Here is a 13,222-nt window from a genome sequence, read left to right as displayed (position 1 = left end):
TTTGATGTCAGCCCTACAGGCTCAGAGTTTGCTCAGGAGAGGTCGTTAGAGGGTTCTAGCTCCTGTGAGAGAGTTTAGTAGTTGGGTTAGGGAACCAGCCTCTGTGTCTGTGGTTGAGAGAGTTCTTAGACGTCTGCCCAGACGAGCTGTCAGGTTTATCATCTGTCAGGGAGATAGAGTTGGGATAGGAATGGTGTCTGGACCCAGAACCATTTCTTTCTTTCCCTACATGATGGCACCTGCAGAGTTGAGCGAGTAGTAGAGAGCAGTTGTGAGACTTGGTAGATAAGGGTTTATCCGACCGAGTACCTCACTCTGGAATGATCCAGAATAGTTACGGGAAACGAAGGATGAATCCTTGAGGCTTGTAGCGACTGTAAGCAGTTGGACAAGGTCACTACCAGGGACAGGTATTCCCATTCAGGATTGATGATCTATTGGATCAGCTAGCAGGAGCTGGTCGTGTTTCCTAGATAGATCTGAGATCCGGGTACTACCTGTAGTGAGTTCAAGTTAGTATGAGTTAGTCGTGAGAAGTCAGAAGAGGAGCAGCTGGTTTAGTACAGATGAAGAGAGAAGGGCAAGGATCAGAGTGTGCAGCGAAAGCTGTTGCTGTGTAAGAGACGTTGTGGTAGTACTGGAGGTGTCTCCTAGAGAGGGGGAGATCTCCGGAGATCTCACCTGCTTAGCTCAGTTGTGTTTACTGTGCTAGGAAGACCGAGAGTTTTCACTCCAGTACTACCGAGTCTCTTTTCTGTATGCATGTTTTAGAGCAAGAACATTCGGGGACGAATGTTTTTGTAAGGGGGGTAGATTGTAATACCCGGCTCGTTCAGACATCGGAATTCTTACCGTCCGGTGGAATTCGAGGTTGTCAGGAGCCTTCCCTAAGGGTAAAACAAAGGTTTTAAGATGGTTTTAAGTGGTTTAAAGGTTTTATGTTAGAAAGGATATGAGTTTTGAAGAGAAAAGACTAAGGAGGCAAAATGCAGGTTCGGCCGCCGAAGGTAATGTTCGGCCGCCGAAAGTGCCTTAGGTTTGGCTTCCGAACTCCAAGTTAGGCCGCCGAACGTTGCATGGTTTCGCATGCAGGTTAGGCTGCCGAAGGAGGGGCGGTTGACCACCTATAAAGGGCTCCTTGCTCTGGAAAAAGAGGAGGTTTCTCTCTCTTTTTGGGCTAAGGTGAGTTCATGCTTTCCTTGGGTTGATTTCATGGTTTCTCTTCACATCTTTCAAGGTTTTCATGAGTTTTCTCCTTGAATTCAAGAGTTGTGAGCTTGGAGCAAGGAGGTGGAGCTTGGAGACTTTTGGAGCTTGGATCTCCATATCTTCAAGTTTGGGATCACACCAGCCTTTGTTCTTCAAGAGGTATGTGTTGATCCTTATGTGTTATGATGTTTTAAGCACGTTTTATGGAGGGAGAAGGGAGTTATGCATGAGTTTTTGCATGAGTTGTGCATGTGAGGGTTTAGGGACCCTTTGTGCCTTTGTATGTTGTTTGAGTTGTTTTTGGGGTTATAGGCTAGTTTTGGACCCCTTTGTGCATATCTTTGAGTATATGCTTGATATGTGTGTTGAGATGCATGTTGAGTGAGGTTTGGGGGAAGTTGAGCATGAGGTGAGCGAGGTTCTGCCTAACTGGAGAACCCAGCTTCGGCCGCCGAAAGAGGGTTCGGCCGCCGAACGTGTTGAGGAGGTGGTTTCGGCTGCCTAATCCTGCCCCCGAAGGATTGGACTTTCGTCTCTGGAGGGAAGGTTCGGCCGCCGAAGGTGCCGCCGAAGGTTAGAGACTTTCGTCTCTGGAGTGTGGTTTGGCCCCCGAACCATGCCCCCGAAAGGGTTCGGCCGCCGAAAGAGGAGATTCGGCCGCCGAAAGTATGTGAGTTTCGGCTCTGTTCAGGACATTCGGCCGCCGAACCTGCCGCCGAAAATGTCCTGTCCAGCCTTCTTTTGCATGCTTTATGTGCTGGTTTTCAGAGGTTCAGAGGGGTTTATAGGGGATTGTTTAAGAGTTGTTCAGAGTATAGTTGACACCTCATTCGAGTCCATTGGATTCAGGATTGGACCCGAGAGATCGAGGAGGTCATCAGTGTTAGAAGTTTCAGAGTCAGTACAGTTCTGCCAGAGGAGCAGAGGTGAGTAGAACTAAACTTAATCTTTTTATTAAAAGATACAGACTGTATGAGCATAGTTCATGCATCATGGATGCTATGATTTATATTAGGGTGATTTGCATTAGAATCACGAAGTTGTTGCATTGCATATTATGTGATCAGAGATTAGGTGGACCCAGGCGACTCCAATAGCCTAAGCTTCGGCTCCTGTCATTGTGTCAGGTCAGTGTTGACAGAGGGTATTTTTGGGGTCATGTCTACCTTAGTGGGGATTGGACCAAGGCGACTTCAATAGCCCGTCAAGGGAGTTTTGGGGTCATGTCTAATCCAAGATATATTGAGATGCTTGAGTTGTGATACATTTTCATAGTAAATGCGTATGAATGAACTGTTTTTCAGTGTTTCTACTCACTGGGCTTTAGAAGCTCATCCCTTTCCCTTAACCCCAGTTTTGCAGGGTCAGAGTAGCTGGGAAGGGTAGAAGCATCAGAGTTGCTAAAGGATTGCATATGTAATAGCATAGTGTGGACATGATGTAAATATAAAGAAAGATTTGTAAAGAGATGTAATAGATAGTCAGTTGAGTTGTATATGAGATAGAATGTGCTTTTGCCTATAGTAGTGTATGTTAATCCTTGGTATATACATGTATCCTGTTTTTAAGTTTCTTGATGAGAAATGAGTCAGACCAGACTTACTTTATGTTGTGTTTCGAAAACCCAGTGACATATAGTAGATACAGAGGAAAGACCAGGTTTGATTCCTGTGATCCACAGAGTAGACCACTAGAGAAGATCAGGTTTGATTCCTGTGACTCTATGGTAACCAAGTTAACTTATGATATGCTGACCCTTACAGAGTGGGTTCTATGCTGCAGTGCGCATAGTGCATGGAGGTTACTTGGTAGAGCGTCGCTGGTTAGCCCCTGAGGGGTAGTTCAGACTAGTATGTCTGAGCTTTTGGTTCATATGATTGGACCTCCAGAGAGTGTTTTACAGGTTAAGTCTGGTTGTGTTACAGACAAGTTGTAACAGTTATAGTCCAGTCGGATCATGTATGGGATTTTAACAGATACACTGAGTTCAGGATAGGCTTACTACGGGTCTAGGCGGCCTTAAGTCGATCTGGATCCTAGTGCCGGTGATGGTCCGGTAACCGGGCTGTTACAGGGCCTGCTATACCTGGGGGCAAGGCCAGACCCTAATAAGGAAGGCAAGCCTAAAGCCCACCAAAGCCTTTCTTGAAGTAAACCAGCCCAGATAGTGCGTCTCAGCTCAATGGAGGAATCAGGCCGGAAAAACCTCACACGTGGACCCTTCCAAAGGAGGCCCAGCCTGGTGATGTGACCAAAGGAAGGAGAGCATGCCTGGTCACTTCGCAGCTCTACCCGTATGCGCGCTGGAGGGAATTAAATGGCCGCTTGGCATGAAGAGGGGCTTTGACATATCCGTATATACGGATTTGAGTGACAGAGACAGGTGACACTATAGCAGAGAGATGGTTAGACGTCACTAGTTGATAAAAGGAAAAAGGAAAAATGATAAAGGGAAGGAACGTTGTCCTCTCTATTAAACTTACATGACCACTGTAGACCCTACTTTCTGAATCTCAGAACATCAATAATAAGAAGTAATTTTTTATTAGATAAATAATAAATATTATTTTTGAAACTAGATAAATAATAAATACTTAAATTTAACAAATCTTACAAATGTATGGTTACATTTGTTAGAAAATACAATTTTAAATTTTAGCAAAACAATATAAAGTTGATAGTATACGAAGAAAAAACTATAATTTTCACTAAATTAATTAAATTTTTATAAATTATGTAAAAATAAAATGATATTTTTGAATATCAATTTTAAAGGATTTAAAATTAATTTTAAGAAAAATTATTATTTAATTTTTCTAATATCAAAAAATTCATTCATTATTCTATTTAAAAAAATATATTAAAACATTTTTAAAATTTAAAAAATCTTCTGATTTATCTCTCAATTAATTTTAACCATTAAATTTTTTAAAAAATAAAAAATATTTTTAATACGAAAATTTAACTCATAAATATTTTTATAAAATTAAATAATTAATTAATAATTTTTTTATATTACAAATATTAAATAATAAAATATTTACTAATTAAAATTGATAAAATATTAACTAATAAAATTTTTAAAATATAAAAATTTTTTTAAGGTATATTTTTTAAAATATAGAGATCAATAATAAATTTTTAATATTATATAGATTAAATAATAAATATTAATTTTAATATAAATGATTAATAAACAATAAATTTCAAATTTTATTTATTATTATTTTTTAAATTTTTATTTATTATTATTTTTAAAAATGAACTTTAAGTAATAAATAAGTATTATATTTATAAAATATAAAGAGTATTTTTATTTCTACCAGAATTTGAAATGATTACAGTCAAATTAAGGACTATAAATAGTAAATTCCTTAAAAATAAAAAGGAAATTCAAATATTTGTGCAGGAGGGAACAGTCAAACAGGAAGCTCCAGAGCAGCCATGGCCTGAATAGATCCACAGAGGCAACTCCTAAACCTAACTCGAGATTGCGCCTCCGAGAAATCACAAGGAGGTTTTAAACCTCTTCTCCTCCTACTCCTCGTTATTCTTATTATTTATTTGTTTATTTTTTTTTGAAGTTTGGTTCCCGAGAAAATGAAGGAGATGGCGAGAAAAATCCACGTCTTTTCTCTCGTTTACCAAAATCAAGCCTCATTGTACTTGAATCAAACGCTGCATGCTCCACTTTAATGTTTGAAAATTATGAAAAATGAAGCCTGTATTTTGAATTTACCTCTGTCTTTTGTTTCCTTCCTTTTGTTGTTGGCAACCGAAACGAGGTTCAATTTTCTGGATCCTCAGAATGTTGACAGAAAATGCAGGAAATGAATTGAACATCCACCTTGAGACTTTCTTTTGGATTTGAGACTTGTTACTCTGTTTTACCAAGTTAGGCAATTAATCAACAGACTCGATTTAAAAAAAAAAAAGTTTCTCGGAAACCAACCGTTGGCTAAAGTTTTTGTACTATGTATGGAAACTTGCAGAGAGAAGGGTGGTTGGCCTAAGGAAGAGAGTTGAAGAGCTTCGATCTGAGCTTGAAGCGGCAAATGCGGAGCTCGAAGGATCAAAGCGGTTCAAAGAAACTACCGAGCAAGATCTTAAAGGCTACGAAGTTGAACTGGCTATGAACATTGCTACTATTCACACCCTAGAGGTTTACTTGTATTATTGTGTCACTTATGGTCGAATTCGTTTTCAGTATAAGTAAATTCGATTATATATCAATCAATTCATTCAGGCGTTTTATCAACTTTTCAAAATGTAACGAGTTTAAAATACGTACAGGGAATTTCTCAGATTCAAGATGAAATATCCTCCACTGGATCGGAAGTAGAGCGTCTTCAGGTGATGACTATGCTTGTTTTATTCCTGGCTATTGTTTATTATTATTATTATTAAATTGATGATGGCTTAAACTTCGTAGCTGTATCTAATTCTTACTTGAACTTTGTTGTAACCCGATTATGCGAAGCATGAAGAAAGGACCGCACGGTAAAGAACCCTTTTTTTTTCTTCTTTTTTGTCTCTTTCTTTCTTTTCCAACTCTGTTATTTCTGAGCACAGGCAAATGTCTATTGAAGTTCAAAAGAAAAAATTGGAATGGTTGTATTTGATGTTGCTCCTATGATGCATTCTTACTGTATATGCAGAGATACCTTTATTTGTCAGATGTTCGAGCTTAACACCAGAATAAGGTCGGTGTCACTTGCTGAGACATGAATCAAATCTCTAGTTTCTGTTTGTGTCCATGAGTGCTTGAAACCACATAGATAACTCTGCTAAATATCTAAATAACTTGATTGTGCTTTGGTTGACATCAACATGCATACAACTTGTCTGGAATTACATCAAGGCAGATGAATGGCTTATGTGAACCCAACATTTGTTAATCGACTCAACCTTGTGCTTAAACTGAAAATTAGTAGAAGGAAGATTTTCTAGTGAGTTAAAGTCTAATTCCGTGGTTTTTAAGCTCTGTGGAGGCAGTAGACACTCTTTCAGGTTGTTCTGCTGGTAGGTCTACTCAAAAGTAAGTTTGAAATTTTGATTAGAAAAAGAAATGGCCATGAAGCTGAATCATTCAATAAAAAATTATATTATTAATTCAGCTTTCATTGCATAAGATGTCCATTAAATACTGAATTTAATCTAATTTCTAGAGTAAAACTTCCATGCAGTCTTTTATTATTAACTTCCTTGCCCATTACAATGTTTGGTTTCTTTTCACTCTCTCTCCCTCTCTCACCCACCTATATACATATATGTATGTGTTTTTGTTGCTTTGTACTTCTCTTATGACAATAGTGTTCCATAATATGAATTTCTCTCCACCTTTAAATTTAGCTGTACTCTATTGGATAGTTATTTTCGGTACAAATTTCTTCAAATCATCCATGATCCATGACTGTGAGACCCAACAAAAAAGAACTAACTTATTAGGTAGGGAGGTCTAAATAATATATAAAGTTTTTTGTATTCTTATATTTTCAACCTATCTTTATCTCTAAAGATACTGTCGAAGGTACTCGCCAGTTGCCAGTATCATGGAAGTTATTTTATCCAAAAAGATAAAATGTTAGGCATGTTTATAAAGTTCAATTCACCTATGTATTACCTAACTTAATTCAAAACTCCAAAATTTTGGACGTGTGTATAAAATTGGTCAGTCTCCTGGAACCTAGTACTTCTCTACTCTTGAGAAAAAGGCAGCATTTATTACATTTATCTAAGGTTTCACATCCATTACTATATTTAATCTTTGGAGGTCTGGCTCATTGCAATTTTCTTTGCAACAAATTTGAATTATAAATTTCATGAACATGGTTGTTTTAATTAATTTCATATTTCGCAGTAATTTGAGGCTTTTGAATGAAGTAATAAAGTCAAATTCCTTTAATATTACTGATGCTTGAACAGAACTTTTGGTGTGTGCTGAAATTTAAAGCACTTTTCACGTTCACTGGTATATTTCTATACATAATAAGAATTTATGAGGTGCATTACCTGCATTATTTTCACCTATGCACTTAAACTTATGTTAGCATCACTTCTTAGCTCATCATCCCAACAATCTTCGTGAAGATCTCAGGTTGTTGGCAGTGATTGTGTTCTAAAAACATAACAGTTCCCTGCTGTTCACTATTGCTGAGAATATAGAGGAAAGAATAGGAAATGAAGAGAAAGAAGCAGAGAAAAGATAGGGAGAGAAGATAGAATAAATTTAGGGAGAGAAGGATGAGAATTTTATTGATAATATTTTGGCATGACAATTTCAGAGCTATTCCAGCCCTTTTTATACTAATTTTTGCCAATTACATATTAGAGATCTAGTAACTGCCTCTAACTAATTTTTGCTGTAAATGCTAGCTACCTTTGGTCAACTTTTCTTGCTTTCACACCTATTCCTGCACTTCTTATTATTTTTTTTATTTCTATGCTCCTTCATATGTAACAAAGTGCATTGTAATTTATGTATTTATTTGAGCTAGCGAGGCATTCTAGGAAAAAGTAAGAGCACGCACAGCTATTGTGTAGATTACTGATGTTGCTATTATCGTCAAGGAAATGTGAACATGACATAATCAAGTATCTTTTGTAACGCAATATAGGAGGTAGAATTGTTTCTCTATGCCAGATGAAAGGATCTACAACCCCCGACCCCACCTACCCATAAGAGGAGGTGCCATATGGATAGTGGGTAAATAGGGGCAAGGCATAGAGAATTTTCTTTCCCCCTGTCTACTGTTATCTTTGTCCAGAATAAATCACCAAAAATATCATACTATAACTACATGAATGTTCACAAACTTGAACCATACTGAATGACATGTTGACATGAGCAACTTGATATTACATTTTCCACTACAGCCGGCTAATCTTGTCATGAGAAAGTCCTTTGAGCAGATTTATATGTATGTTCTATTTTCTTTGCCCCCCTGATGTTACACTATTGCCATGAGCATGCTGTTTTAGATTTTAGCCATGTACACTCTGTACTTGCTAATGGAAAACAACTAATTTGTTCTTACTTTTCTCTTTAGGAACTTCCAGGACAGCATAGCTTCCAACTTCCATGAAGCAAATAACGTTGGAAGTGCAGAAGGTAATGGCTATTGTAAAACTATTTCATTCGTTAGTTTTGTTGACATCATTTACGTGGTGTTTATTGGTTTTGTGTTTGATACTAAATTGTGGATTTTTTCTTCTAAAGGCCTCAGTTGTGATTAAGACCATTAAGTGTATGATGCATAATAATCAATGCGCCTTGACTTTTGAAAAGAAATGAAATCATTAATAGTATAATCATAAACTTTGCAAAAACAAATATGTCCACTGATCAAGTTTATCCCAAATCGATACCCAGACAGATGTTTGAATTAAACGAATTAATTCATTTATGATTACAATTGTTTATATGTATCAATTAGGTTTCAATTCTACGTTCAATCATTAATGCTTTTTGTAAATTTTTCATTTGTGAAAATTTGTCGGTCATTAAGGAAGCATATATATTCTATGAGAGCAAAGACTATTAGTATAAGTTGTAAAATTGTGAGGAATTTATAATGTTGATTGATATATAAATCCATAGGATAGCCATATCTCTTCCTTTTTTTCCCTCTTAGTTTCAATTCCTTAAAGGGATAGATATCGTTACTTTTCTTCTTTTCTTTCCTCAATATATTTGTTATGAAAATGAAATAATGCAGACATTTCAGAAGCAGATCAGAAAGTTTTAATGGAGGTACCCATGGAAACTGATTCAAGAACTTTAGAGGACGAGCTTGCTCTTGTTGTTTCTCAAACAACTAAAGAGGAACAAGAATACCTAGCAGCACAGAGTTTCCAAAAGCAGGTAAGAAGTTAGTTATGCAACAAGGACACTGGTATAAGTGTAATTTCAAAAGGCTTAAATGTTTTCTGATTGTCGTTACATGGTTATAAATTTTGTATTTAATTGTAAGTTTATCAAACCTTTTCTTGGACAACAATCTATGGTTTCCTGTAGGTCCAGCAGGAACATGTGGATCTTCAGAGGAAGGTTTCTTTGATGGAGGTGATAATGAAAGAAACAAAAGCACTGCAGGATTTGATTAGATATCCTTACAAATTTTGTATTGAAAATGGCTGGCCTGAGCTATGCAGTTTTTTTGGCATTTATGATTAATTTTTGTGAATTGGTTCTTCAAGTAACATGGGTTGTTGTGTCATGTGAGTACTGCCACAAATTTCTTTAACTTGAAATAAGCAGACTTCTAAATTGGGACAAATTTATGCTTCTCTTGGTGAGCAGTTGCAGAAGAGGTGTGTGTGTCCCATTTGTCATACAGATAATGTAGAGTCTCTGAGGGGAATTTTTCAGGCAGATGAGCAAATTCATCTCTTGTAAGTAATTCTGTTTGCTATTGCTTTGTTTGAATGTTGCTTAAGGGACGTGCTATAAGTTGTACTCGCTGGACAGTATGGTCTCAATTACATTGGAGAATGATGATAATAAGGCCCTGTGTTCTATGAAAATTTCTATCAAAGACTTTGGACTCAATACAGAAACTATTAAACTGATTACATTGTTTTTATGGTGTTTACCTGATATTTGGTGTCTCAATTACTCTGGAGAATGATGATAATGAGGCCGTGTTCCATCAAAGACTTCCAGAGTAAAAACGTGAAAAAGAGTCATCAACTGATTTTGGCATTTATAATTCATTTAAGCTTCATCACAGTATCTTTAACAATGTTTGATCCAATCAAAATGGTCAAACTATTTCTACAATTTCATGTTGTATATCCAACATTAATCACACTTTAATGAAATAAGTGTCATAAATAATTTAGTTATTGATGAATGTGATCACATTCATCAAATCAACTTTGCTTTCTTTAATAAGATTTCCCTTTAAAACCCCGAAGGAAAGGGGGCAAAAATGAAGGAAAGGAGATCGTGAGGAAATGGCATATCTCCAGAAAAATCCAGCTCTAGCTGCATATCCTATACTCTGCTTTAGCTATAGCATATTTGTAGGTGATGCTTCTATTAGATCTTTTGCCATTAATGACGACAATGTTGATTTGGTCTCTTCATTATTGTTGCCTGGCTCCTGAAATAACAAGTATGTTGATTAACATCACGGCTGAGTTTATGCACACAATAATTATTATTATTTATTTATTTTTATTTTTTTGCAAATACGAGAATTGGAAGTAATACCCCTATATAAAAAGCCTTAGAAATGAAGTATAAAAATAATGCCAGAACTTACCCTTTTTCTGGGAGGTTTTATGGTTGGAAGAATGGTCTGCAATGGAAAGATTCTTGGATTAGTAGGCTTTTTGACTTCCACGGGTATAGAAAATAGTGCAGAAACAGGACGATGGTCAGAGAACTTGCTTTCACTACGGAAGTATGAAAGCTGCTCGATTCCTTTTCCATACCATAGAATTCTGTCACACCTGCCACCAGATTCACAACAATGCTCAAGGTACTTGTACAATCTACAATGTAAAGACGATGTATATAGTTAAATGATAAACTTTCAAACTATGCAAGAGTACTCAAGTTGGCTTATAGTATTAGACTATACCATGCAGGAGTTCTTTGCTTTTCTCCTGATCTACTTGGCAAGCCGCCTGAATACCTATTGCAATTTGATGTAGAGTACTTGTATGTTGGTGCAAATTCTATGTTTCCCTCTCTCCAACCTTGAAATACTCCACCATTTTCTAGTTCTCTTCGAAGCTGATCAAACTCTTGCAATGCTTTCCAGTCTTGTTTCTTTATCAAATATCTGGCCAAGTTGTCTTCCAAGTACAATCTATAGTTGAGATCTCCAAACCAGAATATCCTACTGCACAATTTATGACACTTATTTCAATGGAGATAGAATTTGCATTCAATGCAGACATGTTAGCTCTCATTGCCCCTCTCTTCAGATAATTTAGATACTTTCCACATCCTTCCCTTGCAGCTTTTATTTGACAGAGATATACTATGGAATTTAACTAGTTTAGCACCTGGTTAGAAAATAGAATTTTTTCATGGAAACATGTAATCGTGCTCATTTCTTTGGAAATTAGAAGATTTTAGATTTTATTTTTTAGATCTTGTCGATCAAAATAATCTTTCTTGAATTATAAAATCTGTTCTCCTATAGCCTATGAATTATATTCTATCATTATTAGTTACTGTAGTGGCAAGCATTGTTGTTTAGACAAATCAAATCTATATTTCTCTGACATCAAAACTTGGTAACAATCACCAAACTAGATAACTTAGAATGATTGAATAATTATGTTGCTATTCAAGCATTTTTTCCCTTGGATTGGGCAAGTCAATTGCTAAGAGGATCACTTACTCATGTCCTAAGATGGTGAGAGGTTGAGGATTACAATCGTCTTCAGAGGATCGAGGGAAAGAAGTTCGCCTAAAAATCTCTGTAACTTGGTGGTTCCTTCTGCATTCATCACCTTTTTTCTCTCCAGAAGCTAGATGGGCAGCAATAAAGCAAAAGCTTGTTCCTTCTATAGACATGCTAACTGAAACTGAACCTTTGTTCCCCAAATAACCCATGATGCCACAAGCCACTGAGCTAACCTTCACATTTGAAACATAGTACTTGCTAAGCAATTCCTTCTTCATCCATACACTTATGAACACTCCGACCATCTTCTTGCTTGCCATTAGCTTGTACTTGCTGCCACCATACAAGTTCTCATCTTCTGTCCTTAACTGTTGAATCCCAGAATGACCGCTTACACTTGTCCTCCTTTCTGAATCGGAGATCTTGTCATAGTGATAGTGGTAGCTTGAGATTGGATCTGTCATGGGGGTTAACCATGGGCACCCATATTTATCATTAAGTGTTTTTCCTATAAGCAGGTTCCAGTTTGTTGCTTCAGTTGGGTCCTCTGCTCCTATCACGTTTCTTGTTTTTAATGGTACAATCTCTTGAAATCTGCAGGTGAGGAAAGCTTTTTCACTGTCAAGTGGCATTTCTAAAGGATTGCATGGAGACCGTGGATTCAAATTGTGATGACCTTTGGAAGTATTACATACCCGAGTACATACATATCAGCTGCATCCTTGAGATTTAACCACTCGTCCAAATCTACTGCTAGACTTCCTACTGGAGACCTTCCGGCAACATTCCAGGTACCAACAAAGATTCTGTCATATGCATTTACAGAGTTGTGAGATGCGTACTTAAGCAAATTATCTCGCTATTTTGGTCTACAATTTGTAAAGAGAAGATTCATATCCTCACCTTAGCTCGTTGGTTGAAATGCATGGATCAGTCTCCAATGAGTGAACATAAACATCATCCAGAATATCAACTTCATCTTCACTATCATCTGTAATAAAACATGGGACTTGTATTCGAAACCAAATTTAATTGAGAAAAGAAGAAAAATGGTTTTTAGCAGGAGCAGGAAAAACAAAGCAAGTTGAACCTGAAATTTCATTTAGCTGATCATGTGCTTTTTCCCTCTTGTTCTTTCTTGTAAACCACTTATGAAATGTCTTGGTTTTGGACTTCTGGTTCTCGCTATACATATCTCACAACAGAGACCAAGTCCATGCCACAAATTACAAGATCAAGCGAGATGGAGCAGGAGCAGTAGATCTGCTTTGTGCAATTCCTCTCAAACCTTTTTCAAATTTGCATTAAACTTGTTTAACCTTCCAGGTACTGTAATCACATACATGAATGTTCACACAAAGCGTGAGTTTCAGTGTGAAAAATCATAGTACTAATCGCCCAAAAGAAAATCGATGAGATTCAAACAAAAAGACAAGCCCAAAACCAAAACATATAAGTTACTTGAGCTGAGAATCCAAAGAAAAGAGAAAGGTTTGAGAGAAAATGGCATGTAATAGTCAAAGCTAGGAAGAAGAAGCAAGAGGAGAGGAAGAAGCTTCCCTGCCAGATTTCATTGTGTAATTTATTCAATGAATCACAAGGGAAGTGAGAAAGATGTAGGCCTCACAAGGTTCTATCATTTAGTT

At 36.8% G+C, this 13,222-nt stretch overlaps 2 protein-coding genes across 9 annotated transcripts; one reads left to right on the top strand and one right to left on the bottom strand.

Annotated features, from left to right (window-relative positions):
* Window positions 1-4,596: 4,596 nt before the first annotated feature.
* LOC110605505 lies at window positions 4,597-12,670 on the top strand. Of its 6 annotated transcripts, none has more exons than XM_043952358.1 (10): window positions 4,597-4,726; window positions 5,202-5,371; window positions 5,503-5,562; window positions 5,690-5,709; window positions 5,868-5,912; window positions 8,259-8,320; window positions 8,928-9,073; window positions 9,227-9,315; window positions 9,466-9,603; window positions 12,177-12,670. In XM_043952358.1, exons 2-10 carry the CDS (start codon window positions 5,342-5,344, stop codon window positions 12,178-12,180), a joined length of 594 nt encoding a protein of 197 aa, XP_043808293.1. In that variant the 5' UTR covers window positions 4,597-4,726; window positions 5,202-5,341; the 3' UTR covers window positions 12,181-12,670. The 6 variants fall into 6 exon arrangements, with proteins under 6 accessions (XP_043808293.1, XP_043808294.1, XP_021599804.1 ...); XM_043952359.1 differs by lacking the exon at window positions 4,597-4,726 and adding an exon at window positions 4,733-5,103 and having other exon boundaries at window positions 8,943-9,073; XM_021744112.2 differs by lacking the exon at window positions 4,597-4,726 and adding an exon at window positions 4,733-5,103 and having other exon boundaries at window positions 8,937-9,073.
* Window positions 9,885-13,222, bottom strand: LOC110605504 (type IV inositol polyphosphate 5-phosphatase 7). 3 transcript variants are annotated; one of them, XM_021744108.2, is made up of 7 exons: window positions 12,667-13,212; window positions 12,480-12,585; window positions 12,272-12,382; window positions 11,571-12,170; window positions 10,800-11,063; window positions 10,479-10,668; window positions 9,885-10,316 (listed from the first exon to the last, which is right to left on the bottom strand). In XM_021744108.2, exons 1-7 carry the CDS (start codon window positions 12,767-12,769, stop codon window positions 10,224-10,226), a joined length of 1,467 nt encoding a protein of 488 aa, XP_021599800.1. In that variant the 5' UTR covers window positions 12,770-13,212; the 3' UTR covers window positions 9,885-10,223. The 3 variants fall into 3 exon arrangements, with proteins under 3 accessions (XP_021599800.1, XP_021599801.1, XP_021599802.1); XM_021744109.2 differs by having other exon boundaries at window positions 12,480-12,567; window positions 12,667-13,210; XM_021744110.2 differs by lacking the exon at window positions 9,885-10,316 and having other exon boundaries at window positions 10,568-10,710; window positions 12,667-13,222.

Source organism: Manihot esculenta, chromosome 17, assembly GCF_001659605.2.
Source record: "Manihot esculenta cultivar AM560-2 chromosome 17, M.esculenta_v8, whole genome shotgun sequence".
Lineage (NCBI taxonomy): Eukaryota > Viridiplantae > Streptophyta > Magnoliopsida > Malpighiales > Euphorbiaceae > Manihot > Manihot esculenta.
The sequence above is the reverse complement of the archived record's forward strand: the minus strand, read 5'-3'. Positions and strand labels throughout refer to the sequence as shown.